A 27824-nucleotide genomic window follows, 5' to 3' on the forward strand; every position below is an offset into this window, starting at 1 on the left:
TTTTTTTATTTTATCTATATATAACTATATTCCCAGTCATTTTGAAGCCTGAACCTAATTTGTGCTGATTCAATATTTGGTTTGCAGGAAGCTCAATCATGCTCTAATAGAGCACATTATCATATTTTGCATCGGCTGTTATCACAGTGATTAAATCCTGACAGGATAGTAATGAGGTCAAAATGATGCAATATTTGAAATTAATTTATCATATTATTATAATATTATAGAGAAATGCTTTATGCTGTGAAAATGGTTGATTCTTGGAATTATTTGACAAAACATGCCACAAACACGTTGTTATTAAGACGCATGATAACAATTCCTCTCTTTACGCTTTAATTCAGCAGTGTACTTTTTGGACGGTGCCTTACTCACCTGGTCCTGCAGCTTTTCCCAAACTTCCTGGATCGTTTTCGATTCAAACAGCTCTTTCCGGAACGTTGGACCCCAGTGCTCCACAGCGATGTTTCATATCAAGTCTTGAATGGACGGTAGTGTTGAACGGGATTATCAACGTTTAGTTCGACTTGCTTTGCACAGCAGTGATCGCGCGGATGCACAGTGTTTATAACTTGTGCGCACTTTCACAATGAAAAAGACCCGTACCTACAGCTTTTTGTCAGTATTCTCCTTCTTTGTCGTTTGTGCATTCGTGTTAACGTTTTTATTTTTTGTATTTTACTCAATGATGTACGCACCATAAGCTCGGCAACCTTCGTGTTTTAAATTCGGTTGACGTCTATACCCATGATGCACTGTATTGTGGTGCCTTGCGTAATCACGTGACCAAAGGAATACGGAAGCGAGGATCTCCAAGGTAAGCGATCAAGCTAAGGCGTCAATTTTGACAGCGTTGTTTGGCTGCTTTTGACATGAGAACATTTGGAGAATGCAAGGCGGTTTTATTCGCCTAACCGTGCTGCACCCATTCACAAGCGTTGCGTGAGACTTTTCTTTAGGGATCGTTGGCTAAAAGTAGGTGAAAAAAAAAATCTGAAATATTCGATGGAGTTTTGCATCTAGCATTAAAACCCCGCGGGTTATTATTTAAATAAAAGATAAACGACGTTGATGGTAAGGAATAACACTAAATGCATATTAAAATTGTTCACTACACATTTTAATTTAAGAACGACATTCCCAGTTTAATCATTTTAAGATATAAAATCAGGCAAATCAATTATGCATATTCTGAAAAAATGTTTTTCCTGTGTGGGGTTTGTTGTAAAATAAAATGTCTCTACATCTGTGTTTATTCTAGCATTGAGTATTTATTATAACGTCTGACTATCATTTTACATTGATAAAATGAAACAAATAATTTAAACTAAAAGTTACTTAGTTGAATTAATAAAAAAAAATGTTATAATTCAAATAGATCCAGTGAAAACTGTGATAAACAGAATAATTCAGTAGCAGATAGTGATGAGCGACACAGCGGCTGAATCGGTCACGTGACTTTTTCTTAATGCGTTCCTTGCACCGACATGAGGTTTCAATTCAATGAATTGGACACATGCGCTGATGCGTCGGTGTTGATACTAATGTGTCAATTGTTTTTGGTAGCCATAAAGTGTCTTGATGGCGGCATCCAACTCTGCAGAGCTCAAGCTGCAGTTTGCACCCTTCAGTAGCGCGCTGGAGGCAGGCTTCTGGCATCAGCTCACGGAGCGAAAACTCAATGACTACAGGCTGGACGAGAGTCCCAAATGCATCAAGGGGTACTACTACAATGGTGAGATGCAAAATATCATCAGATACGGATCAAACTGTGTGTTTTTCTCTGTGACAATAAAACAGTTTAATCAGGGATGGCCAACTTCATAAACACCTCAACACTTGTGTTTCATTCAGGTGATCCAGTTGGTTTGCCCACCCGTCTGACCTTGGAATTCAGTGCGTTTGATGTGTAAGTTGGAGGACTTGTCTTTGAGCCAAGAGAGCCAGATGGCAACAATTTGAACAGATGAAGAGGGGTCCAAATTGTAAATGAAAGGTGTCTTGACTGTGATTGACAGTCAAGTGGGCTTTGCAGCCGATGGCACTGTCATAACCTCTTTGACCGAAAGCCTCGTTCGAATCTACTTTGTCGAGCCTCTCTCAGTATCACAAAGACATCACACCTTTGTTCAGTTCAATCAAAACTGTCAATTATTTATGTCAGAAAACCACTCTTTGTATTTTTGAACAACAGAGATGGGTCCACACCTGCCCATTGTTGTGAGGCTGTTGGGAAACTGTACAACACCAACACGCTGGATGCCTTCAAGAGTACTGACAAGAAGGCCTTGCTGGACAGAGAGTCCGAGGAGGTAAAATATTGCACATCAGATGTAGAGAACATAAACGAGCAACCTTAACAAATGTTGTTTTTGTAGCTTTGGGCTGCCATACAGTCCGGAGATGCGCTCACAGACCCGAGGATCCTCTGCCGGTTTATTCTGCTGACATTTGCGGTATGTGCAATCAGCGTTTTGTAACATGTCACATGCAGTTAAAGGTTATCTAACACTTTTGTTTTTAACTTGCACCAGGATTTGAAGAAGTACCATTTCTACTACTGGTTCTGCTTCCCCGCTCTCTGCTTCCCAGAGGGTATAAAGCTCATAAAGGAGCCTTCTGTCTTGTCAACGGTTTTCACAGCAAAACAGGTTGATATTATTTATTAGCTTGGTAAAAATTAGCAATTTTACAATCACCCAGAAGTTTCATTTCCGTTTCTGTGATTATCATCACACTGTTCCTCTTTTGCCACTGTTGTTATCCATCTTTACTGACATCACGGTCACAGAGCATACAGCCAATTCATGTTGGAATTATCAATATTGTATATCAGCACTTGCATTATTACGATTTCAGAGTGGCATAGAAGATTAAAAAAGGCCAAACGTCTTGTCGTGTAATTTATTTTGTAATTTAAAACCCGAGATAGACTCATAATAGTCTGTAAGTGAAAATTAATATATTGCCAATTTGACACACCACAGAGAAGTGTGTTGTTAAGAAGCCTTCCAAATTTGGATGAAAAAAAAAAATTATATTCACCATTCCCTTCAAACATCTAAAATATGTTTAGACACAAATATCTGAATTCACTTTACAGGTCCTTAAAAATGCTATCATCAGCAGACTACATTTTAACTTGGTGTCCTCACAGAGATCTTGGGCAGTACAGGGCTCATTATTTTTAATGAAAAAAATATTCGAGAAATCAATAAAATTCCTCAGTGCCTCTTCCGTTATGCATCACATTTCATTATGCTTTATTAAATGATGGATATTAAAAAGTATAAGTTATTCATGATTGCCCTTCTCTTGCTGGATAGCTATATAGCAGCAGGGGGGTTCGTTAGATCTCGCCACCATACGTCATAAAAAGTTTTCTTATTTATTTATAGCCTCTAAATGTGTCTCTGCCTCAGATCTCAGCTTTGCAGGAGGCCTATGATGGCCTGTGTATCAAAGGCAGCACCACTGCGGTTCCCTATTTCCTAATGAAGTATACGGATGACGCCGTTCACTTGGCCCCATTAGCAGAGTGGGGGACGTTCTTCGCTGGCACGCAAAAGGTTTGTCTATAAATATTTTTTTGCCATCACATCCTGACGCTGAATATTATACACATTCCTGTTTATGGTTTCTACTTTCTAGGTCGCTGTGGGTGTGTATGACCCGTGTACTCTGTCTCAACATCCAGGATGGCCTCTGAGGAATCTACTGGTCCTCTTAGCCAGCCAGCGGTAAATTTGTGTCTTTTCGATTGTACCACTTTCCTGGCCACATGACCTTGACAAGACGTTCTTGTGCAAGCGATTTTTTTTAATGGCCATAATGAAATGATATTTAAGAATTATCACAGTGGGCCAGCGGCACTACAGCAGATTCTTGCCAGCTCATAAATGCCCCCCCCCCCAGTCAAATGTAAACCTTTCAAATCATTTGCCGCAATCACTAACTCACGGGCACTTTTTAGCCAAAGCAAACGTCATCTATTTTGTCCCACGTCTTCCTAAGAAAACCGTTAAAACATAATTGTTTATTCTGCTGCTGGGAGAAATGTCTCATTTTTGCCAAGTTGTTTTTCCCCTTGAATTTGAGTGTTGTGTTGTGAAAGTGGCTCTTCAGAACCATATTAGGGAAAATGCGCTACTGCTATGTGAACTTGTTTGGATAATACGCTGGTGAGAATTTGTCAATGTGTGAGGAAAAAAATTCACAATGCATGCACATTAATTTTGCATTTCTTTTTTGTGTTAGGGGTGCAAAGGTGGACACAGTCGAGGTGCTATGTTTTAGGGACAGAACCCTACAGGGAAGCCGCTCCATTCAACACAGCGTCGTTTTTCACGTCAAACTACCTGAACTTCCATCTGACTCTGGTAATCTCTTTGGGGGGCAAGGGTTTTGTTTTAAATAATATAAGCCAGCACAGTGTGCTTGCCTTTGTTCGGTGGCTTTTAAAATTCTAAGTAGAAGTTGTTGTTTTTTTCATTCGTAATAGAAATGAAGCCTCCATTTTTTTTCTTTTTTTTTTAAGGGGTGTTTAATATGGATGTGTCAGTGTCTTCACGCATGTCTTTACTGACTTTACGCTTCACTTCCTTCATGCATAAGGGAAACTGCGGATGAAATGATAATAGTGGGAGGGGAGCCGTGGCACTCAGTCATCTGTGAAGATTTTCAATGAGTTCAGATGAGTTTACATCATCTGCCTCTCCGAAAAAAGCTTCATAATTGGCTTAATGAAATAAGTCTCAAAAGTATTTGCCGTCCGTCGTACATACGTTCTCTTTGTCACATGTACAAGTAGATCTTGTTTATTTTGCTTTTGTTAATGTCTGCAGCATGTCCTAAGAGTGTTGGTTGGGAGAAGAACGCCAAGGGAGCGATGGGACCCCGAATGGTCAACCTCAGTGAATGTATGGACCCCAAAAGGTATCACTTGAAAAAAAAAAAAAGAATAAAATAATAAAGCCCATACTCAACTGTAATGTCATTCATCAGTAGATAGCAAGTGGCATAATGGCCGCCCCCTGAAATGGATAAAAACGGGTCAATTTTGCGGCTTAATTCATATTCCACTAATATTATATTATTCAGATTACCCATTAAAACCACATTTCCTGACATGGATAATTAACAAAAGATTTGCTTGGTTGTGTAATATTGTGAAACGAATAAAATAAAAAAATCGATGAAGCTGAAAGTCCCAGAAAGGATTTTTAACTGTGCTCACTTTCTCTTCCAGACTTGCCGAGTCATCAGTCGATCTTAATCTGAAACTGATGCGATGGAGATTGGTCCCTTCATTGGACCTGGACAAAGTAGTCAGCACCAAGTGTCTCCTGTTGGGAGCAGGAACATTGGGCTGCAATGTGGCCAGGACACTGATGGTGAGCCTGAAATAGATATATAGACGTAGTTACCAAAAAAAAAAATACTTTCCTTGTGTAGGGTTGGGGAGTGAGACGCATCACCTTTGTGGACAATGCAAAGATCTCCTACTCCAATCCGGTACGGCAGCCTCTCTATGAGTTTGAAGATTGTCTCGGAGGTGGAAAAGCCAAAGCCATAGCCGCCGTCGAGCGACTCACCAAAATCTTTCCTGGTGTGGTGAGTTCAGTTAATATCCACAATAAATGTATGGAGAATATTGATTTGTAATATCTACGACCACATATGCTGAAATGTGTAGACATCTGAGGTTAGTCTCAAGTCTTAAACTTGAAATGTCAAGCAAATGTCAAGCTAGTCGAGTCAAGTCATTGCTTTTGTTTTCTTCAAGTCGTACCATCTCGCTCACTCACAACATATATTGGAGGAATAAAATCAGATTTACACCTTAAAGGTTAAATGAATAAAAACTGAGAATGGAATCAAATTTATATCCTGTATGGACTGCGCCCACTTTTGAGATTCTCCCCCTATGCCTAGGAAATTTCTAAAACTGGCGACTTGAATCTGACTCTTCAAGTCACGTGACTCGAGTCGAGTCCCCCCCACCTCTGGCAAACATGAATAATATAATTGCTTCTATTTGAGATGTGATGTTTACATCATGCAGAAGATGAAGCCTTGTGATATACCGTAATTTTCGGACTATAAGTCGCACCGGAGTATAAGTCGCACCAGCCATAAAATGCCCAAAAAAGTGAAAAAAAACATATATATGTATATAAGTCGCTCCTGAGTATAAGTCGCCCCCCCACCCAAACTATGAAAAAAAACGCGACTTATAGTCCGAAAATTACGGTAATTATATTATAATAATATATATATTAATCCTTGTTAGTGCATCATTGTTTTTATTTAATGAGCTCTATCTGACGGGACCTTCGGTACTGTCAAGAATGTGTCAATGGAAAAAAAAAAGTTTAAATGAATATTGATGAAGGAACAACTCTGTGCTGATGCGTGTGGCTTTGCTTTATAATGAATGATTATTTTTCTATTCTCTGGTTGAAAAGAGAACTAAACAGTTAGTTTAGATTGAACATTTTAAATCACATTTTTAAACTTATTCAGGAAAAATATGCCTTAAAGTTCAAACTATACTGGAGTTGGATCCATACATGTACATTTTTTGGTAATCCAGTCAATTGTTGAGCATTATCTGGCAATGCTCAGTTTAAAGTTTTGAAAGTGAATTTCATTAAGCACAGAGTTGGTCACCTTTTCTATTCCCATAATGACTCACTGTCTGACATGACAAATTAATTTCCCAGAGGATGGTGAGGCCAAATCTGCAAAATCAAAACTAAATCAAATCCACAAAATTTGCAATTAGACCTGAAAGGTTGCTATAGATGAAAAGTGATGTCTGTATTTTTCTGGAAGGTAGAAGTCGTGTTTGCCTATTTACCGTATTTTCCGCCCTAAAAGGCGCACCGGGTTATAAGGCGCACCTTCAATGAACGGCCCATTTTAAAACTTTGTCCATATATAAGGCGCACCGGATTATAAGGCGCATAAAATAGAAGCTATACTGCATCAAACTGAGGTTGACTAGGGTTGCGGTATGCATCCACTAGCCAATAACCAACGAGCCCTCTGTAAACAATCGCGTTTCTCAAACGATCTCCTATAAAATGATCAGAACTGACTAAAGTTCGATCTAACGCATTGGTACTACTTACCTATGTTTCCCTTCCATATCGATCCGTAGATTTACTCGAAACATTAACAGAGCAGCCTATTTTGACATGAAATAGCCTGGTACGTATAGCAGCTATCGCAATAGCATTAGCCATCCGCAAAGTCTCACGAGCCTCAGCTCGCAATCTCCCATGAGCCTCAGCAAAGTGTAAACAATCGCGTTTCTCAAATGATCTCCTATAAAATGATCGGAACTGACTAAAGTTCGATCTAACGCATTGGTACTACTTACCTATGTTTCCCTTCCATATCGATCCGTAGATTTACTCGAAACATTAACAGAGCAGCCTATTTTGACATGAAATAGCCTGGTACGTATAGCAGCTATCGCAATAGCATTAGCCATCCGCAAAGTCTCACGAGCCTCAGCTCGCAATCTCCCATGAGCCTCAGCGAAGTGTAAACAATCGCGTTTCTCAAACGATCTCCTATAAAATGATCGGAACTGACTAAAGTTCGATCTAACGCATTGGTACTACTTACCTATGTTTCCCTTCCATATCGATCCGTAGATTTACTCGAAACATTAACAGAGCAGCCTATTTTGACATGAAATAGCCTGGTACGTATAGCAGCTATCGCAATAGCATTAGCCATCCGCAAAGTCTCACGAGCCTCAGCTCGCAATCTCCCATGAGCCTCAGCAAAGTGTAAACAATCGCGTTTCTCAAACGATCTCCTATAAAATGATCGGAACTGACTAAAGTTCGATCTAACGCATTGGTACTACTTACCTATGTTTCCCTTCCATATCGATCCGTAGATTTACTCGAAACATTAACAGAGCAGCCTATTTTGACATGAAATAGCCTCGCGGGTACAACAGCTATTCGGTGACGCCCCCTGACTACAGTTGCCGTAATGCTGGGAAGCGATGCGACCTTGTAATTTACTAGTCGTACTAAAACGTACTGAAACATTTTGGCAGAGCACTGTGTACAACCAGTATGGATCAACAAATTCATCAGTTGATCCATATATAAGGCGCACTGGCCTATAAGGCGCACTGTCGGCTTTTGAGAAAAGTTTAGGTTTTTAGGTGCGCCTTTTAGGGCGGAAAATACGGTACAGAATTTTTTTTCTTCTAGAAGCAGCCGCAACCCGAAAAACAAGCAAAACCTTAACATATGTGTCAAAATATGAAAAGAAAAATCCTAGTATGAATTGTCAACAAAGTGACTCTCAAACTTCCACATGCATTAGTCACCACGGTAACACAAAAGCACAATTGCATACACGCACTTCGCACCCTGATCCTGAATGATCGTCTTGCGACTTGAAAAGGAAGGTGAAGGTTTTGCAGTGCTTGCGTCAAAGTCAGCTTGAGGTTGAAGGCTCAACAGCTTCCCACTCAATGACTCACTCAGAATGGCATTGCTTCTGCTCATGCTGCTGCTAATGTGTATTTATTTCTGCGCTGCTTTGTCACTGGAACTGGAATAGGGGAGGATTTCTATATTTTGGTCTTGCATGCCTACTATCAGTCAAGACCATGAACTAGTTCATTTATTTATATTATTTTTATGGTTGATTGAGTGATTTTTATTTTTTTGTATTTCTTTTTTTTTCTTTCTTAAAGTTAAATATTTTAATAAAATGTTTATCTACACTTTAGTTTTCAGTACAGGTGCTTTAAACAGGTCATTTAAAAACAATATAAAATAATCTTGATAATAGAGATTCGATAATGTGAAAAAAAATAATTGCGCTATTTATTCTTTTTGCTGTGTGGCCCAGCGGTTGTGTTTTTGAGTAGTCAGTAGTCAGAGGCATCCTCCGGGGAAATCATTTTCCACTGGGTTCAATCGTAGATGGAAACTTGACATTTCTGATGTTCTCCCTGACTTTACCTCAACTAAACCCATGCTTTTCCATCTTTCATCAGAACGCAGAGGGCTTCAACATGAGCATTCCCATGCCGGGCCACCCGGTGAATTTCTCCCAAGCCACTCTGGCCCAGGCGCAAAAAGATGTGGAGCAGCTGGAGAAGCTCATCTCGGAACACGATGTGGTCTTCTTACTAATGGACACAAGAGAGAGCCGCTGGCTGCCCACCGTTATCGCTGCGAGTAAGAGGAAGGTAAGGATGGAATCTTGTGAGAAAGCTCATGATGGGGTGAATATTGTTGCTTCACAAATTGTCATCCGTCTGTTTCGGAAGCTGGTGGTCAACGCCGCTCTGGGCTTCGACACATTCGTGGTGATGCGCCACGGTCTGAAGAAGGCTCGCCAAAATGTCAGTGGCGACGCGGACTCCTCACCTTCCTGTTCATCCGCGTCCTCTTCGTCTTCCACGCCAGCTGGCTCGGCGTCCTCTGTCCCGACGTCTTCCCTGTTCTCCAACATTCCCGGACACAAGCTTGGCTGCTACTTCTGCAATGATGTTGTGGCACCAGGAGATGTAAGGACCCAAAGCACATACTATTTATTTTGTCATGAGGTGTGTGTCAGTTTAGCATTTTAGGCTATTCAAGGAACTGAGATGACAGTTCTGCAAAATTCAACCTGTATTTATTCAATCAGACGACTTTCCAGACAATATGTTTTATTCTGCTACCTCTCAAAGCATCGCACTCATTGACCTTGACAGGTAGCTGTTTTTATCCAAACACAAGCATGTTGTCTTGCTCCAGCTCACCGCTTAGTGCGATTAGAAAAGAAATCCTTGTGCAGGCTTATTATGGTGACCACGTGAAGCGAGATTGTACCTTTCAACATAACAACCCACTGTGAAGCTGAAACAGAATTTCGTCCTTTTTTTTTTTTTCTTTCCTTTAGGCTCCACTGATGCTTTCTGTTTTGGTCTTTTTCCTCCCTCACTGCATGAGTATGAGTCATTTTAGAGAGCGTACTCATCAGGTATCGAAGGCTGTGTTCAATTGTAGGTGCCGTTCAGCTGCTCTCTGCTATGACACTCTGAGAGGCTTACGGCTAAATTCTGAATGCAATTCTCTATTTTGTAATGCCTTCATCTAAATTCAGAAATTTTTGCTTTTCAAAATGTGTCTTCTTGCCCTCCTTCCACACGCATGTGCGCGTGCCGTTTTAGGGAACGTCCATCGCCCTGATGTGTGTCCTTGCATAACTCGATGTGTAGGTTTTTGGTTTTCTTAAACTCTGGATTTTTTTTTTTAAAACTCTGAATTTTTCCTAGTCATACGCAATACTTTGTTTCGACAAATCTTGCATTTTCAAAAATATCATCTCTTTAACATTCATAGGAAATCACAATGTCCCATAACTGGGGAGCTTTTAAAGGGAAGTGCAATCGATCAAAAAGAAAAAAAAGTGAACGTGCAAGAAATATAGGTAGTATCTACTACAAATAGACATTTTTAATCTCTGTGGTTAACCGTTTACTTTATTTACTTTTTTTAAATAGTCAACCCGGGATCGGACTCTGGACCAGCAGTGCACTGTAAGCCGACCAGGCCTGGCTATGATTGCAGGAGCCCTGGCAGTGGAGATCATGGTGTCCATTTTGCAGCATAGTGAAGGGTGAGCACAGTTGCCACAGCAACGTTATCCTAAACAAAAGTAATGACAGCTGTGTATTGTGTGTTACGTGGTTTTTTTCAATGCGTAAATGTTCCTATGAAAGAATTGAAATAGCACAGCTTTCCGGATTTAGAAATATGTAATTAGTGTATTACTTTTTCTGTATCTTGTTTTTCCCATCATGACCTTTATTTTTGTTTTTGTGGAAGATGTGACAAACTTTGAGTCAAACAATGAAATGATTTTCAACGGTTGTCATTTTCCAATAGATAAATGTTATGAACTATTTAATTCCATTTTCGATATTGCTTATCCTCATTAGTCTATCTCAGCTGACTTTAATGGAGAGGCAGAGTACATTCCAAACCGAAACCGACAGCTAATCAATATTAACGGCGAATCTCTTAAAATATTAAGATGGTTGACAACCCCCCACCCCACCCTCCTAAAGGTCCTAAAGTTGGACATAGTCTGATTTGCAATTCATGGTAGAAAATTACAGTGAAGTTGTAGCGTGAATTTAAATTCCTGCATAGTGAATGCATCTGAGGTGTGATCACTCAATTTTAAGCAAATGTGATTGATATATTTGCTTTTCTGGTCTTGCATAAAAAGCTTTGAGTCCTTTACTTTAACCTCGTGGCTCTACTTATACTGCCATGTTTTTTCTTTTTCTGCGTCTCGTAGCCAAGGTTACTCAGTACAACTCAAAACGTCAACTTGCGGCTTTTACATTCCTGATGCATCGTCGCTCTGCAAGTGCTTAAGACCTTTTATTCGTTAGTGCTGCTTTTCCCCATAGCGGCAGTGTTTGATTTGATCCTAATTGCTCATCATCACTGCATGGTATTCACATGATGGATGTCACCTTGTGTGACTCTGCTCCTCCCTCCCTCCCTCCCTCCCTCCCTCCCTCCCTCCCTCATCTCACAGAGGCTATGCGGTTGCCAGTAGCAGTGATGACCGAATGAATGAACCTCCAACGTCGCTGGGCCTTGTTCCTCATCAGGTACCAAGGACTCATTCACTGCTCAGCACAACATGGTGCCCTCATATAGCTCCTCACACTCTCAATGATGATGCAGTGCACTTCTATAGTAGTACTTTGAAATCCAACCACATTCAGGAAAACAGTGAAACCTCCAAAAGTGAAAACTTGTAAACTTAAACCAGACAATTTAAGAGTAGTTAAAAGTAAATTAAAAGATTCCCTTTTTTTCACCTTGTAAATGAGTACAAGATGATTTTGTGTATGTAGATAGCCAAGCTGTGCTTCTTTGCAACAAGTTCAGGTGTTAACTCTCTCACATGACATTTGCAGCATCATCATCACTTTGTATTCATCACACTGACAAATTCTGCCATTTGCTCGACACATCTGCTGCTCATGGTGTCCAAGGAAAACGGCATGATTATGTACTGCCGTGTGTGTGTTTGAATAGCTGGTGATGAGGATGGGAGGTGATGTGGCGAAGGTTTCCAGCTCTTTTTCCTCTGTAATTAAAAGTTGCGCTATGCATGGCAAGGCTTAAAGTAGCTTAGTTTTGTAATGTTGCAGTGACCACTTGTGGCAATGTGAAGAAGGTACAAATTATGCGTTTGAGGAGGTAGTTTATATACATAAATGAGTCTTATCAAATTATTAAATTTATTCCTCTAAATGTCCATTAAAAACAATACAACTTTTTACGATTATTTTAGTTGGTTTTTTTGCTTTTGAATTTATTTCGGGGTAAAATATCTATTTTTATTATTCTCAGCTTAATATTAATATTGTAAATAATTTTACTATTTATTTGAAAAAAATATTGACATTTTACTGTTGAAATATTTCTAAAAAAAAATGTTTTTATATATTTTTTAAATCATACAAAATAAGATTGCTCGTGTAAGACTGTACAGTAAGTGCTGTTCATATCCCTGCCACGAGAGAACGCCCTCCGCATGTTTTTCAACCATAGGATGCACATGAATTTGAAGCTGCTCCAGAGGCCTTCACGCCGGATTTATTGCCTGGCTAAATATATCCGTGACATTTTAACAGGAGTTGCGTGGATATAAATGTAATGTGTGTTGATATGTTTACAATGTCAGCAAGCAGTTTAGTTTTTGATGCCTCTCTCCTCAGATCCGCGGCTTCCTCTCCAGGTTCGACAACGTCCTGCCCGCCAGCCTGGCCTTCGACAAGTGCACCGCCTGCTCGCCTGTTGTAAGTGGCACAACATTGCCACCCCCTCACACACACACACACACACACACACACACACACACACACACACACACACACACACACACTCCCTACCCTTCCCTTCCCTTTCATCCACCTATAACTGAAGATTTAGAACTACTTTACATCAGCACGGTGGGCGGTGTTGTTTTTGACTTGTCCCATCAGGATTAAACATGGCGTGTGACCCAAAATGCAGAAATGAGAAGGGGGTGGGGGTGTTGTCTGTATGTGTGTGTCGAGAGGGTGCTGCAGGGGGGTGGATTCCCATAATTCCTACTTGCTGCAAAGTCAAGAGAGCGTGTGTTGAAATGTTGCTCCTGGAGGACTGCGGAATGCCAAGAAAAGCTGGGAATTCAATCAAGGGGCAGTTGCTCACTGTTGTCCACGGCTGTCTTACAAGTTTCTGTGTTTTCGGGCTATAGTCCTGCCATTTGGTCTCGGACAAAGCAGCGTTGCAATATGTTGCATCACACGCTGAAGATGACATGCAGAAGGAAGGGCTTGATTGATTGATTGCTTCGCCCTGCATGACATCTGAGTTTTATGCAAATACGGCAGAAATGTGTACGAGTCTATTCAGGCCACACATTTTTGTTAAAAAAACAAAACAAAACATATCAAGCAGCTATGGACACTGACCGAACTGAGTTAAACTGTACCGCCTGGTGAAAACGTGGCTTGGGTGTTAAGAGGGAAACAGTGGGAGGAAGTGAAGGACTCGCCAAAGTCTCCCTTTTATCCCCCAATCTCAATGCGGTCTTTGTGTCTATAAAAAGGTCATAAAGCCAACGATCACACTTTCATGTGAAGAGCGATCCACAAGAAAGGGGGATAAAAGTTTCTCCAATTACGTTGCTAAGTGTCTCGTTTCTGTGACTGATGAGATTATTCGCACAGTATCAGCCAGTGTAGTCGAGAACAATCAGGAACATGACAGAGGAAAAAAAAAAAAGGTTCTATTGTGATTTGCTTTAAATCGCACGCACACGCTTTCCCGTCCCTGCGTTGCCTTTGAGCCCACTTTTTTTTTTGGTCCTCTATCCATCCAATTTCACATCTCAATCTGCAGTTTTACATTTTTGGCTCTTTCCTGCTCCTTCTGCACCCCGCTTCCCCCCACTCCGTTTGTGTGTCCAATCAGCAAGCCGTTCATTCGAGTGTATGTGTGTGTATGTGTGTGGGGCAGTCAGCTGTGTCCTGCCAGGTCACTATGGAAACAAAACAATTCAGCCCCTGTCTGAGTTGGAGCAGTTCATGTAGAGTTGGGGCTTTTTCACTGTGTGTGTGTGTGTGTGTGTGTGTGTATGTGTGTGTGCTTCCTTACTCTATGTTGGACCGCATGCCAATAAAACTATGCGACGCAAAGTAAAACACCCCTGATGTGGATTTGTTTTAAATGATGCCAGACGCCTCTTACTATGAGCTACTTATGCTAACACCACCAAATATGATACCTCTATTCTTAGAATTTGTAGGGGTTTTCCATGGTTAAATTCAAATGTTGTCCCTATTTGGCTCTACTTGCTATATATGATGATTGACTATATGACTTCCACATGATGAGAAACAACAAGACAGATCGTGCCTTAAATTGCTTAAAAAAAGTTTTGTTCATTTTGGATTAATGAAGTCAACACCCCGTACTTGCAGCGTCTCACACCACATGTTGTTTATGGCCTTTCACTTCCTGTGTTCTTCTGAAATCCGCCGAGGCCTTCGTGGTTACTTAATGAGTCAGTGCATAGTTTGTGTGTTTTCAAAGCCAGCGACAAACGTGCCGTGGAGACCATATGTACATTTACACAGGCAGTCAAAGCCACTGAGTCACTAGGTGTTTGCTCATCGTCTGCACACAAAAAAAGATCATGGGCTGAGAATGCGTGACACAAAAAATTGAGAGGAGAAACTATTCAGGGAAAAACACAATTTAGAGGCTTAGCTTATGTTATCATTTAATAGACGCAGCAGTTAAGAAGGTGTCTAGTCAGCAGGAAAACATCTCACTGGTAAGTCGATAATTAAAATAGCAATCCTGCAAAGTGCAGGTAGCGTTTAAAGGGACTGATCTGTGACTAATCCCTATTTGACAACCCCCCCCCGCCAAAAGTGTCCACTTATAGTTTTTCATGACTAAAATAATGTATTCAAATCATATTCCATCCACTATTTACTTTCAAACTCAATAAAATACATTTTGGCTTATACACACATGGGCTAAATTGTTAGTGCCCCTCTGTTAATGAAAGAAAAACTCACAGTTGTCACAGAACTAGAAAAAACATAATCTTTTTTCTTTTTTTTAATCAAAATTAACAGGGAAAAACAAGCTCATGAAACATGTCTGGACAAAAATAAAGATTGAAAAGATGCCAGTAAATTGAGCTATGAGCTTGGCAATAAACTGGATTAAAAACTTGCTCGCTTACATTGTGCGTTTTTGTTTTGTCTAGGTCCTGGACCACTACGAAAAAGAAGGCTTCCACTTCCTGTCCAAGGTGTTTAATTCTTCACACTCCTTTCTTGAGGACCTTACAGGATTGACATTGTTACACCAAGAGACCCAGGCGGCGGAGGTAAAACACACTCTCACCACAAAGTTGTCATCATTGACGTCATTATTGATCCCCATTGAGACGAATTATATTTGGACTAAACAGAAGGTCATTGAAAGGGTTAAATATTCATCAGTGGCTTGTGCAAGACGCTGCCATAAGATGACAGCCAGCTTCAAAGGCAGATATAGCTGCATTGCCTCACTCTGTTGTCGTGGCAACAACACACAGTATATATATGCCACTGCGGTGTAAAGTTCCAAGAAACATCCCAGAATACTCTGCGGTGGAATATGAGTGTTTCTCCTCAAGACTCCCCTCTGACATGAGAAAGAGGGGGGGGAGACAGAAATAGGGGGGGGGGGGGGGGTCAGGTCTTGCCAAGCTGTGGGAAAATCCCACGTACTTCCTCCCCGACTCCTACTCATAACACGGAGGTGGAGGAGAGAGGAGAGGAGGCAAAAGATATCAATGAAAGAGAAAAAACATGTTTAAAGAACCTTTTTCTCTTCCATCCTCCTCGGGACTCCTTCTCTCCATCTCCTAACATCTTTCTCCTCTCTGTTTGACGAGAGAGAGTCTCTGTGGCCTAATGTGGCTCTCTTCAATCAGAAGATGAAGTGCTTGTTTTTTTCGTGCTCAGCCCACAAGCACCCCAAGTCTTTCCGGTAAACACATTAGCCAAATTCGTGGAACTTGAGAACAAATTTAGCTTATTGCAGGCCATTCCATTAAGGGCTCTGAACCTTTTAACCCTCTCATCCTACAGGATGGCTCTCTTTTATTATTATTATTATTACTTTATTGTTAGAACGCTTTTCACAAGGTTCAGAATAATTCATGTCAAGATCCTTATCAGAGCTTTTTTGATTTTCCTTCCGCACAAATGGATGTTGTGGTTCTACAGGAATCGATTAGCGTTCCCTGCGTGATTCATTTGTATGTTTAAAAAAAAATTCTTAGTATGTGCTCTAATTTTCCTTAAAGATGCTAGTGTGCGTATGCGTGTGTGTAACTTTTCTAATGCACGTCACCAGAGGGCTGTAATATGCACTTAGGGCCTATTTCGAGCGAACGGTAACCTGAGAAGTGCTTTTCATGCGGTCACTGCAGAGTTTTTCGAGGAGTTCAACTTTGGTTAAAGTTTAGACTGAACGCTCGCGTATGTGTGTGTGAATGGCGCCTTTGTGAAAGCAAACCCGTGGAGAGTCGGTTAGGAGCTCTCACTGGGATGGAAAATGTGTGCCGTGGGTCTGGCGTCCGGCCAGTTAGGTGCGTGTGTGTGTTCTGAAGTTGTTGCATCATTCAGGTTTAAAGGGGGGAGAGAAAAAAAAAAGTGAGTCCGTCTAAATTGGATTTGGCCTTTGAGTTCATAGTTTGATTTACAGTCACTGCCTCGCTATTGTTGGACCGCAGCGCTGGGCTGTAACTGCCTATTAAAGCCAGTACGCTGACTTTTATATCTCGCGCGCCATCCTCAATTTGCCCTTGCAGCCGTCATACTATTCAAGCTTGTGCTGCCTTAAATTGTTGTGACTTGTTTTGTGTTTTTTGCAACAGAGAAAAGGATTGATGAAATTAGAGTCGGGTACGAACAAAACTTGTCTCCTAACAATTGCACTTTATGCATGCTGTGTATGTTCTATTCATTCATTCATCGATCCACGTAGCGTTCGGTATGAGTCACGTCCTCCTCCATCAGAAAGATGAGTCCTTGGTTTCCTACAATATATTCCTTTGGTCATTTCCAGTAGACTTTTGTTTTGTTTTGGTTACCATAAATCTAACTGTGTATGTGTGTGTGTGGTTATCCCACACAAGAGGATGCGTGACCAAATGACCCTCACAATACAAAGACGCTTTTTCTGCGGCCACCTCCTGCAAAGCGGGCCCCGGCCAGTAAGTCACAAGACCCGAGCGGCCATGTTGACCTCTTGAGAAGACTGTCTCACTTGTCACTCAGTTTGGTCTGCTGACATGTGCGAGGCCCCTTTGAATACAGTCGTCATTTCTTGTTCGGATTCTATTTCCATTGTTCAATGGACGCAAACATTAATTCTCAAGTCAAGATTAGCATGATTTGCAACTGTCACACAAACACTCACCGATTAAATCTTCTATTTTTCTAACTTGGATAATTTTCCCAGTTACAGTTATGCAACAACAATGGCTGTCATTAAAGCTATTTCAATGAAAGTTGCATCACTTTCTGCGTCACTATATCCAAGGTAATCTCCAGATGTCTTTGTGAGCGGTTGTTTGATAATAGCATGCCACTAAATCCCCCACCCGCCCTACCCCTCCACCTCCGAGCAGGAGGAGCAGCAGGACACCAAGCCCACCTACGCTTACTCCGGTCGCAGCTCCCCTACGTCAAAACACAACTGCTGACGATAAAGTTGATTTAGTTTTGCTGGCCGTCGGCGCTCTCAGGCTCTTCTCTTCCTGTCTCTCTAGCCCACATAAACACGCCGACGCAAACACGCGCTCAGCGGCGTCAGAGGGCCCCATGTATGTCAAAGCTTTATCCAAACACAGCTACGGTTGCTACATGCAGCAATTATTACCAGATGGAGAAAACACATTAGGGCTGCCTTTTCATTAGCAGCCTACACACGTACTCGTTTTTAAGTTTTGAATTTCAAATTTTGTCCTTGGATGGTCTTGACTCTCTTGTGTCGACACATGATAACCACAATATTAGAAACAGCTTCTCAGTATGATACAGTGCAAACCACTACTCTCTAAAGTGAACATTACAGTTCTATGCTACGACCAAGCCTCACCACAATTAGTAGAGAACAACCCAAAAAAAATGCTAGCAATTGGGGAAAAACTGTTTAGAATTGCTTGTATTAATAGTTTACACAATAACTATACCACAAACTTTGATCCAAAACACATTTCAAGCTTATCTTACAACATGAACCTGAAATTAAATGACTTACAGGTTTGATTTTTCATGCATGCAGTATAGGCTCTCAGCAAACAACCCAGGCTCAACTAAGCTCCGCCCCCGACTTATAAAGCTTGTTTTGCAGGGCAGCAAATGGGAATTCACTCCAAACATTTTATTTTTTTTATGCTAATCATAGTTCTAATTGTCAGACACAAACTACTACTTTTTGCATTTGTTTACAATGGGGAACCCAACAGAACCATGATTTCCGGCATACTGTTATACCCTGTTAAATCATGTAGAAATTATTTGCTGCAACTTCAACTTTCTCTCGGAATGATCCGCTTCTGTATTTCTGTGTATTGCCTACAAGCATAGCACGCATGCCAAGCACGCATGCCACCGGCATTCTGTATCATGGCTTCGAAGCATGCGTGTATTTTGGTGTCATGTGCGTATGCAAACGATGCCGTGCTCGCCACGCTAATAATAAATACTCGCGGGGAATGCATGTCCGCTATGCACATGCATACTTCACCTTCCTTTCTTTACATAGATTCTGCATTCAGTACAATACTTTGAGGGGGGGCGGGTAAATCTAAATTCAGCAACATGATGTCAGTCGGCGCTTGACTTAAAAACCTGCCTCGTTAACCTTTTCCAATTCTGTCTTGCTCAAAGGTTACGGTCCTTTCAGGATTGTATTTTTATCTTCAACTAGATTCCCCTTGCTTGATCCTTCAACTTCTGCACATTCGTGGCATACAATGGAGGCCATTGTCAAGTGTAATTATATTCGTCTTCTTCCTGGGTGGCTGCTGTATTGACTTGCGGCAAGCCCTCCCACTGAGATGGAATCGATTTTCACGGAAAAGGTTTTGAACATTTTAGCTCTTCAAAGATTTGAGTCGAGAAGAGATCACAGTATCCTGTTATTTGATAAATTGACATTGACTGCTAGCTCTGGTAAAACAAAACAAATGCACCTTTGACTTTGATAGCTGTCAATGGGCATACTTTTCATTGGAAAGTAACAAGTGAGAACAGAAGTTGCCGTGGCAACCCTAGATTATATGCTTATTAATATTGGACAATGTGGAAATTTTCATTCATTCATTTCTTATCTATTTATTTTGATAGCATGAAATAAAAATCTAAATAAGTTATTCCATCAACTTGTATATTTCTAAAGAGTCTAGATTGTTTCCAAACTATAACATGAGGCATTAGGCAACACACATTCTGTGTCGCGGCTTAGGTAAGCAACGATGTCATCATTCCTCAGAGTCCATTCTTTTATTCAGCCCCTGTCGAGTTATGCAATGCAAAGAATCTGGTCCTCGCTGAGCTATTCTCATTTGAAGGCTGCAACCATTCATTGGTTATTGTCGTCGCTGTCATTTTTTTAAAAATTCAGATCTTGAAGCCAGTTGCAATCAGCAATTTAATGGACAAGTCTCTCCTAGAGCCATAAAACAACCTCAGCCTTCCAAAAAACATTTTGATTTGAAGCGGCCATTACTGGGTACATTTTGGTTATTTGCTGGGGTCTGTAAAATTTACTGTTACTGAAATGAATCAATGAAATGATGAAGGTGCTCTAAATGTTTTTCATTGGACAGTGACGTTATAACCAGCAGGCGATAAGACCAAGTTGTTTTTTTTAGCTAAGTATTACTGTTCTGTTTATTATGAATAAATCCGTCCATGGTAGTTGGTGTCATGAAGGGGTGCGGGTGGAGGGCAGAGGGGACGCATTGGCACCGACAGCAGCTGTCCCTCGCCAAAACAGGCTCATACAGAATTACTATCATCAATCATAGGCGAGTTATTTTCATAAACAGGACCCTTAAAGCCATCTTTTCCCCCCACACGCATGAGGAAAGTATGTATCCTATACATGGCTCCTGCTTACTGGCGCCAGTAAGCCCAGTGAGATGTCTTCTTCCGGACTGGCAGCTGGCCGGCCAAAGTCACGGACAGAAAGAGCCGTTAAGACGTGGTTGGACCACTCGGCATAATTTACTTCTCTATTTAGCACTGACCCATCCTTATCTTTGCTGGCATATCAGTACTATTCCAAAAATCAATTTTAGGTGTGCATTGGTTCTTTGTGATGCTCCTGTACATTAATGAACTTTGGCTAAGGATGTTTTTATTCCATTTTGCTTATTAGCAGCTGTGCGCTAATCTAAATTCATTCATTTGCCACAATTTGGCGCCAAATCCTTGGTTACTAAGAAAGTAGTAATTGGTGTCACGGATGAGAAAGAGCTAAACTGATAGACTGATATTTTAGCGGTGTCAGGGAAGGAGTCAAGTTTAGCCTGGGTTGTTAGTGGAAGTTACAGAGTCTTTGGATTTCAAGTAGATTTTCTCAAATCAAATGTTTATGGGTAATATAAGATCTTTTTGAAATGATTATTAATATAGGCATTGTTTTATTGGCTTTTTTTGGAGGGGAGGCACACACACACAAACACACACACACACACACACACATTGGTCACAATGCCAACTCTTAATCTCTTTCCCCGGGCACTGTTCCGTCCAGCACATGGAGGACTGCGATAGGATCGAGCCCTAGGAAATCGACAATGAAGAACACACGGGCGCACACAGCATGCTTCATAGACCTAAACAGACAGAGACAAGGAGATACACATCTTAAGGCATAATTACCTTGAGCGAATTTATCTCTGGAAAAAAAGAACAGCACAATATGGATAGTTGGCATTACATTTGTAGCTGTTTCAAACAATGCTTAATAGTTCGAAAGTTAAAAAAAAACAGATTTGATCCTAAAATGGTGGCACAAAGAGCCTTTGTAGTGGAAGACCGACTGCTTGTTTGTTTCTCATCGTTTGTGGTTTACCAGGAACTTTGCAACAGTGCTTTTTGTCAAGGCTTGTAAGCTTCATTCAAGCTCTGGTTCTCTTGAAGGCCTCAAGTTTTTTTTTTTTAGAACATCGCACTGACGGAAAAGCTTTTGGGATTTCATAATTTGGGGTTTTGTCGTATGTGTGTGTGTTTGTATATGCTTTTTATGTAGGGGGGGGTGTCCTTCCAGCCATTGCTCATCTGACCACACATCATTTGGCTTTGAGTCGTGTTTCTAATTAAACATAGGGCAGGTCTCAACTGGCAACACTTGCACACACGCCATCTCTCAAGTTGTTATTACCGTGCGGCTCGCTGCACATAAAGTAATATTGCCCAACCACAGCACAACTGAGAGGCCTCACGCTTGTTTGCTCTTAAACACACTCAAATTGAGATTTGCTGCCACTTATTTTTTCAAAATGTTTACAGATGAATCCAAATTGGATTTAAGTTGATTAATCTGTGATTGTAAAGCCTGAATATAAAAAAAAAAAAAAAGCTTACGCCAGTTAGAATAAATTGGCTCCCAAAAAAAGTTTTCAAACTTCCTCAAAGTCTGTAGTTACGCTGTCATGCAATCTTGCTCACAGATCAAGAAGAACAAAAAAAAGAACTCTAGCAGTAAATATTTAGTTTGTAACCAAGGTGTTAAAATTGTGACGTTGGTGAATGTGACTCAGAAAATGTGTTGATAACCTTCAAGTGTACAGGAAGTGTGTCAGAGAAGTTACCGGAGGAGTGGGGAGCCCGATAGAGGGACAGGAAAGAGGGACATGGGAACCAGGCAGATTACGAGGTGTGACAAAAGAAACAAGACTGTGGCGCTCGTACTCTCCACTCAATGCCAATTGTGGATCTTTCAGCTATTCTGCTAGTTGACTTTTCTCACCATATGCTATTTTTTCTCTGGCTTTTGTGTAACACAAGGCTATGACGCAACTGTCAACAAGTCTTGAAGCATCTCAGAAAAGATCCTTGGAGAAGCTATAGCACTCTTAGTTCAGCCTGTGTTGAAGTTAATATTGAAGCGGAAGAGTGGCAATTCAGATTTGTTCATTGATAATCACAATTTGTAAAAGCAGAGGAAAATCAAAATTGAAGTCCGATCGTCTCAGAGCAAGGGCATCATGTGACCCACTGGAGAGAGTAAAACATTTCAGGGAAAGTGACATTGAGGGAAAAAAAGGGGGTCCATGTCTGTCGGAGTCCCGGGAGAAACAACAGGACTCAGCTGTTGCTCCACAGGCTACCACACCCGGCAGAGAGCCACTCGGTTTGTTGTTGTAGCTGGCCTCTATAACTCTCCAGAGACCAGCAAAGGTGGGGAGGGGGGGACTCGAGGTACAAAATAGACAAGAAGAGCAAATATGTGAAGATTAGACCAACACTTTTTGCTCCGTCATGATGAGGTTCAGCTTGGATCTTTGGGCTGGTGCTTTGTTGGATTAACCCCAGTTTATGAAAACAGGGGCGGGGGAGGGAAAGGGGGGGTATCAATGGGGCTACGTGACTTTGCTGGGACTGGCTCACGAGCTCTGTTCCCAGCAAAAAAAAAAAAAAAAAAAGTGCTGTAAAACGTCACCACTTTCCCTCTTGTGTCACCAGCACGTCAGCCGCCCTTTACCATAACCTCTTGGTATCCCATAATATGGAAGCAGACCACCAACACAGACCTCCGCTGTAGCTCAAAATGATTCCGCTCCGTCTATTGCCGGAATAGAAGCAGGATTTTAAAACATTCAGAGTATCGAGTTAAAATTTCCAGAGAAATTCTGGTCAAATTCCAATTTATTACTATGGTCAAACGTGATTATATTCCTGTCCTGACGTTATCAGAACTTCCCAGATTTAACCCGGTGGTCATGCTATTCTAGGGCCCACCTCTTCCTCTCTCCACACCCATTTCTTCCTCTTCCTGTCCCTGTGATGAGGTCGTGCACTCCCTTCAGTGTTCCCTCCTGAGAGGTCTTAATGAGGCCAGGAACAATGAAAACGCAGCAGGGACCACGGAGAATCTATGGTGGAAATGGACGAGCACTTATTTCAAGGAGGGGGACGCTTATGACTCTTTGGTGAGTCAGTCCAGCCAAACAGAGAAAAATAAGAGTTATGTTGGATTTCTGGCCAATTGTGTTCACTTTGCTTTAACCCTACTTGTGGAGAAAAACTGACCACATGACACGATGCTGCTAGAAGCACCTGCAACACAAGGCTTCATTGTGACCTGCAGGTCACGCGTCTCAGACAGCGACTCACCTTTGACCGTCTCACCCCATTTTAAACAGCGCCCGAACACACTGCAGATTCCCGCCATACCACTCAGGGAGTCAGAATGTCACATCAGGCCACATGAGGTCATATTTATTTGGCAAACTAGTCATGTTACCCTTGGGGCTAACTAGTACCTACAGGCAACTTGTTTTAATTATCTTTTTTACATGCTATAAAATATATAAATATAAATATGCGCAACAATAAAAATAAAATACTACATTTCAAAAACTGTAATGGCAATGTTTTGACTTCATCAAGTCCTCCTAAGAAAGAGTCATAAAACACACAAAAAGCATATCGAACCCTAAAAATTGTTTTCCGTTGTTGCTTTTTCCATATTTCCACACTGCTAATCAAAGCTTTGACATCGGCCACACCACCCATTCCGTATGGCCCATGTTATTCTCTCCAAAACCAATATGTATTGTCCTCATTTTTTTTTCTCCTGCAGCCTTTCAAACATGTCAATTAAACCGAAAACGCTGCCATCGTCTCAGTTTCTTTTGCGTCACCCCCCCCAAAAAAAAAAACTCCTTCTTCCTCTTTCCTTCTTGGTAGGTAGCACAAACCACATCAGTGTGTGTGGCCCACTAATTGCATCTTACATGGAGCCAGTCTCCATGATGAAAGCTCCACTTTGTGCTTTGGTGTCACTTTTAATATGTAAAGCAGATGTGTGTTTAATGGCCGAGCCCATCAGTGGTTGTGTCGGAGAGTTGCGCACCCACCGAGGGCCCACCGCCATATACGCAAAGTCCACTTACTGTACCCGATTGTTTGTAGATTTTTCACACTGGAAGCATTGCTACACGTTGCTACCTTTCATTCTGACCTTGCGGGTTTGATTATCAAAAATACTTTTTCAAGTCGTTTTGCCACTTGCTGTCGACTGAAAATTGACGATGACAAAATTAAAAAAACAAAAAATTATGGATTGTGTTTCCAGACGCCATCGTATTTGTTTAGAGGCCAATAATCAATGGTGATAAACTGGCCGCTAAACAGCTCATGTGTCCGATCCCATCTCGGGATTAAGGATGCTGAGATATCAGCAGCAGCAGAGCTGATGGCAAACACAAACACATTACATGCAGCTTTAGCAGAGAAGCGTCTTTAACTTCCGCCGGGTAGCAGCGATAAGACACATTTTGCATTTAAAGATGGCTGCTCGATGGCAGCCCGGCCAATCTTCTCTAAGCATGCGTGTTTATTTGTGTGTCCTTTTTATATGCCCTCCTCTTCTCATTTATAGTGCTAGCACAGCCTCCGAGTTGAATTTGTTCTGTGACTGAGATTGTGATCAAATATGCTTGTAAGGCACTTAAAACCTGAGTGGGATGCGGTTTTACTTTGTAGTATGTAGACTGTCGCTATCTAGGCTTGGCATATGTAAAATCTTGGCTCTTAACACAAAGTAAAAAAGTGTCTCTGGAACGGCTTGTAACTCTGCTACTTGGAAACTGGTGTATACTTTTAAATAAAGATGCCACAGTACAGTTGCATTTAAGGTTGGATAGCTAGCTAGCTTATTCGTTAGTTTATAGTTGGTTTGTGTAACAAACAAAAAAAAAACACTCAACCAACATTTAGTTAGTAAGTGGGATAGCTACATTTTATACAGACCAAGTTTTGTCATGGCCTAATGTTTTGTTATGTTGTTGTTTTACTACGGCCAACCAGATTTCTCATTGCATGCATGTTGCATTTTAGTGTTTAACAAATCTTAGCTTGTAAGTCATTTCACTCGCTTATCTGTTAACACAGTGGTCCCCAACCTTTTTTGCGCCACGGACCGGTTACGTGTCAGAAATATTTTCGCGGACCGGCCTTTATATAAATAAATAACACATTTATATAAATAAATAATACATTTATGATAAATATATAAATACAATGAAATAAAATGATACGACTGGCATAAAACAAGTATAAACCACATAAAAATAAAACTCACCATTACGTTGAATTAGTGGGAGCACTGAGTTTGTTTCGAGCCGGTCCCATCTAGGCGTAATCTGAGACAATGACACTGGAAGTGGTTAAGGTTTGTCTTTTAATGCAGGATGCTTGGTCTCCAATGTGCCAAAGCAGTTTTGAAGGCTTCATTGCCTCGTTAGCTAGCATGCTAGCCTGTCGCCATATATGCAGTCACCTGTGGCGATAAATCCATATTTTGAGTAGGACTCCAGAAGTGTTCTTTTAAACGCAGCTTACCTTTTCTTAGAAGTCGTAGCCTCTTCTTCTTCCGTCTCCTCATTGGGCTTTTTTCCCTTTCCGAAGAAGCTTTCCTTTCTGTTTCTTGCTCCTTTTTGCTTGCTTAGCGAGCTCGACTGGGGTGACGTCACGTTTCCGCGACGAGCGTCTTGACCTTGAATTAACCTGTGTCAAGAGACACAGATACACCGACGGATGTAATTGGGAGAGAATCGCCAATTTGTTTTATATATTTTTCTAAATAAATTCTTACTCATTTTTGCTAGCTTTGCGGGCTCGACTGGGGAAACATGTCTCTTGACCTGAATTAATTGATCGTCGATTAAAAATAAATAAATAAATAAATAAATAAAAATTCTGTGCGGCTTGGCGTCCCGGTACCAAGTGACCCACGGACCGGTGGTTGGGGACCACTGTGTTAACATATTCTGGCCCACTCAACTTGTTGGCTTCACTTTACTGCGCCTATTCAATGTTACATAAGAGACCCCTCTCCCCCTTTACCCCATTCCACCCCCCCCCCCCCCCGTCTTTTATTTTGTGCAAATTACACACACACACGCAGTCACATACACATGGATGAGTGCAGCATGGCGGGTGTCCAGAGAGGCTCACCGCCTTTCAAAGAGCTCTTTGCTCGTCATCCTTTTGATGCCGGCTGGCCAGCACCACTGTTGTCCTTTGATATGAATTTGTCCTCATTCTCCACACTGTGAGGGAACCACAGCAGCCTGGAGCCAACCACGCACACCAAAACCACGTCCCAGTGATGCCCCGCGGCTAAGTGGCTCCTGCGCATGAGTTAGGATCCGTGTCCCCAGTGTGGCCGCCTCCAGGGTCACTCCATAGTTCTGAGTGCCGCCATTTTTATGCATCATGTCATATTAAGGCTGGATGATTTTGAAAAGTATTTTATTCACTCAAACTTGCAATTTAATGCACTATTATTTTTTCACTGTCTTATGTGCATGTTTTTGCACATAAGTCACAATACGAGAGAATCAAATTTATGGAATGAGGCCTTCCTCAAAGTTGTGGAGCAATTGCTCGTCCCCACTGAGGCCTGCACTGGAATCCTACGTGGTTTAAACCAGCACTTTCTAAGGAATGCAGCATGGATGTGTCAAATGTGTGTGTGTGTAACATTCCAGGCAGTGTTAGAGGTATGTGAATTACGTCTTACAGAGCGGGAATGTGAAGAATCTGCTGCCACGAAAGGACCACTTTTGTTTACTGACGCAGTGCTGCCAAGGAGGCTAGTGCTTGCGTGTGTATGTGCGTATGTGTGTGTCACATGCTCCTTTCATTTCCTGTTAATAAGCTTTCAATCATAATTGTAATTACATTAGAACGCTCTGAAGTAAAACACAATGTTTCTACATTTTATAGAGTTTTAAAACACATTTGTAGTAAATTTCTATTTGTTGTTTTTTTCCTCACATTCCTCACAGTTTATTATTTCATTGGTTTCCTAGTCAGCACTCGACAACCAAATTTGAACTGAATTATGATGTTCGAGCTAACTCAAGATGGCGGAGGCAATGAGGTAGTTCATTCAATTCTTGTACAAAATTTGGATTCCTAATGTGTTATGTTGTTTTTTAACAGATTTGGGATATGAGTGATGACGAGAGCATCTGAGGAACCAAAAATCTTGAGATTTGGAACATCACAGCCATCATGTTTCACGTCAGACCTGCACATCACAAACGAATACAGGAAGCGTTTTGAGGTGAAAAGACCAAAACATCTTCTGACAAGTTTCCACTAACTGTTATTCCCACATAATTTCTAACCTTGAATGTACAATTTTTGGTGTTTTGATAGTTAATATGTGACCTTCACACACTGAATGTTCACTTATGTTTCATGGTTTTTGAAAACAACAGGTCTAAAACAAATTGTGTAGTCATCAAATGGTGTTTACTTGGTCACGGTATTATTTTCATGTGCAATAAAACAAATATTGACACTTCTGTACTCATTACACATTGAATGTCATTTGATTGTAGTAATTACTTTCATCAGTGTGTAATCAACTAAATACTGGAGCAAAACTAAATAAAAGGTGTCTTTTGTATCTCGATACGACGTTGCTGAAATGCACAAAGCAGTG

The 27824-nt window shown here is 41.1% G+C and overlaps 1 protein-coding gene across 3 annotated transcripts; it reads left to right on the plus strand.

Moving 5' to 3' along the window:
• The first annotated feature begins 427 nt into the window (after positions 1–427).
• On the plus strand, positions 428–27794 carry atg7 (ATG7 autophagy related 7 homolog (S. cerevisiae)). Of its 3 annotated transcripts, none has more exons than XM_037250777.1 (19): positions 428–820; positions 1570–1738; positions 1858–1912; positions 2198–2315; positions 2382–2459; positions 2538–2654; positions 3426–3572; positions 3655–3743; positions 4261–4382; positions 4848–4938; positions 5252–5396; positions 5458–5616; positions 9044–9238; positions 9320–9559; positions 10541–10656; positions 11590–11665; positions 12785–12865; positions 15337–15459; positions 27317–27794. In XM_037250777.1, exons 2-19 carry the CDS (start codon positions 1585–1587, stop codon positions 27347–27349), a joined length of 2139 nt encoding a protein of 712 aa, XP_037106672.1. In that variant the 5' UTR covers positions 428–820; positions 1570–1584; the 3' UTR covers positions 27350–27794. The 3 variants fall into 3 exon arrangements, with proteins under 3 accessions (XP_037106672.1, XP_037106671.1, XP_037106673.1); XM_037250776.1 differs by having other exon boundaries at positions 1578–1738; XM_037250778.1 differs by lacking the exon at positions 428–820 and adding an exon at positions 964–978.
• The last annotated feature ends 30 nt before the right edge of the window (positions 27795–27824 follow it).

The sequence above is a fragment of the Syngnathus acus genome, chromosome 5, assembly GCF_901709675.1.
Source record: "Syngnathus acus chromosome 5, fSynAcu1.2, whole genome shotgun sequence".
Classification (NCBI taxonomy): domain Eukaryota; kingdom Metazoa; phylum Chordata; class Actinopteri; order Syngnathiformes; family Syngnathidae; genus Syngnathus; species Syngnathus acus.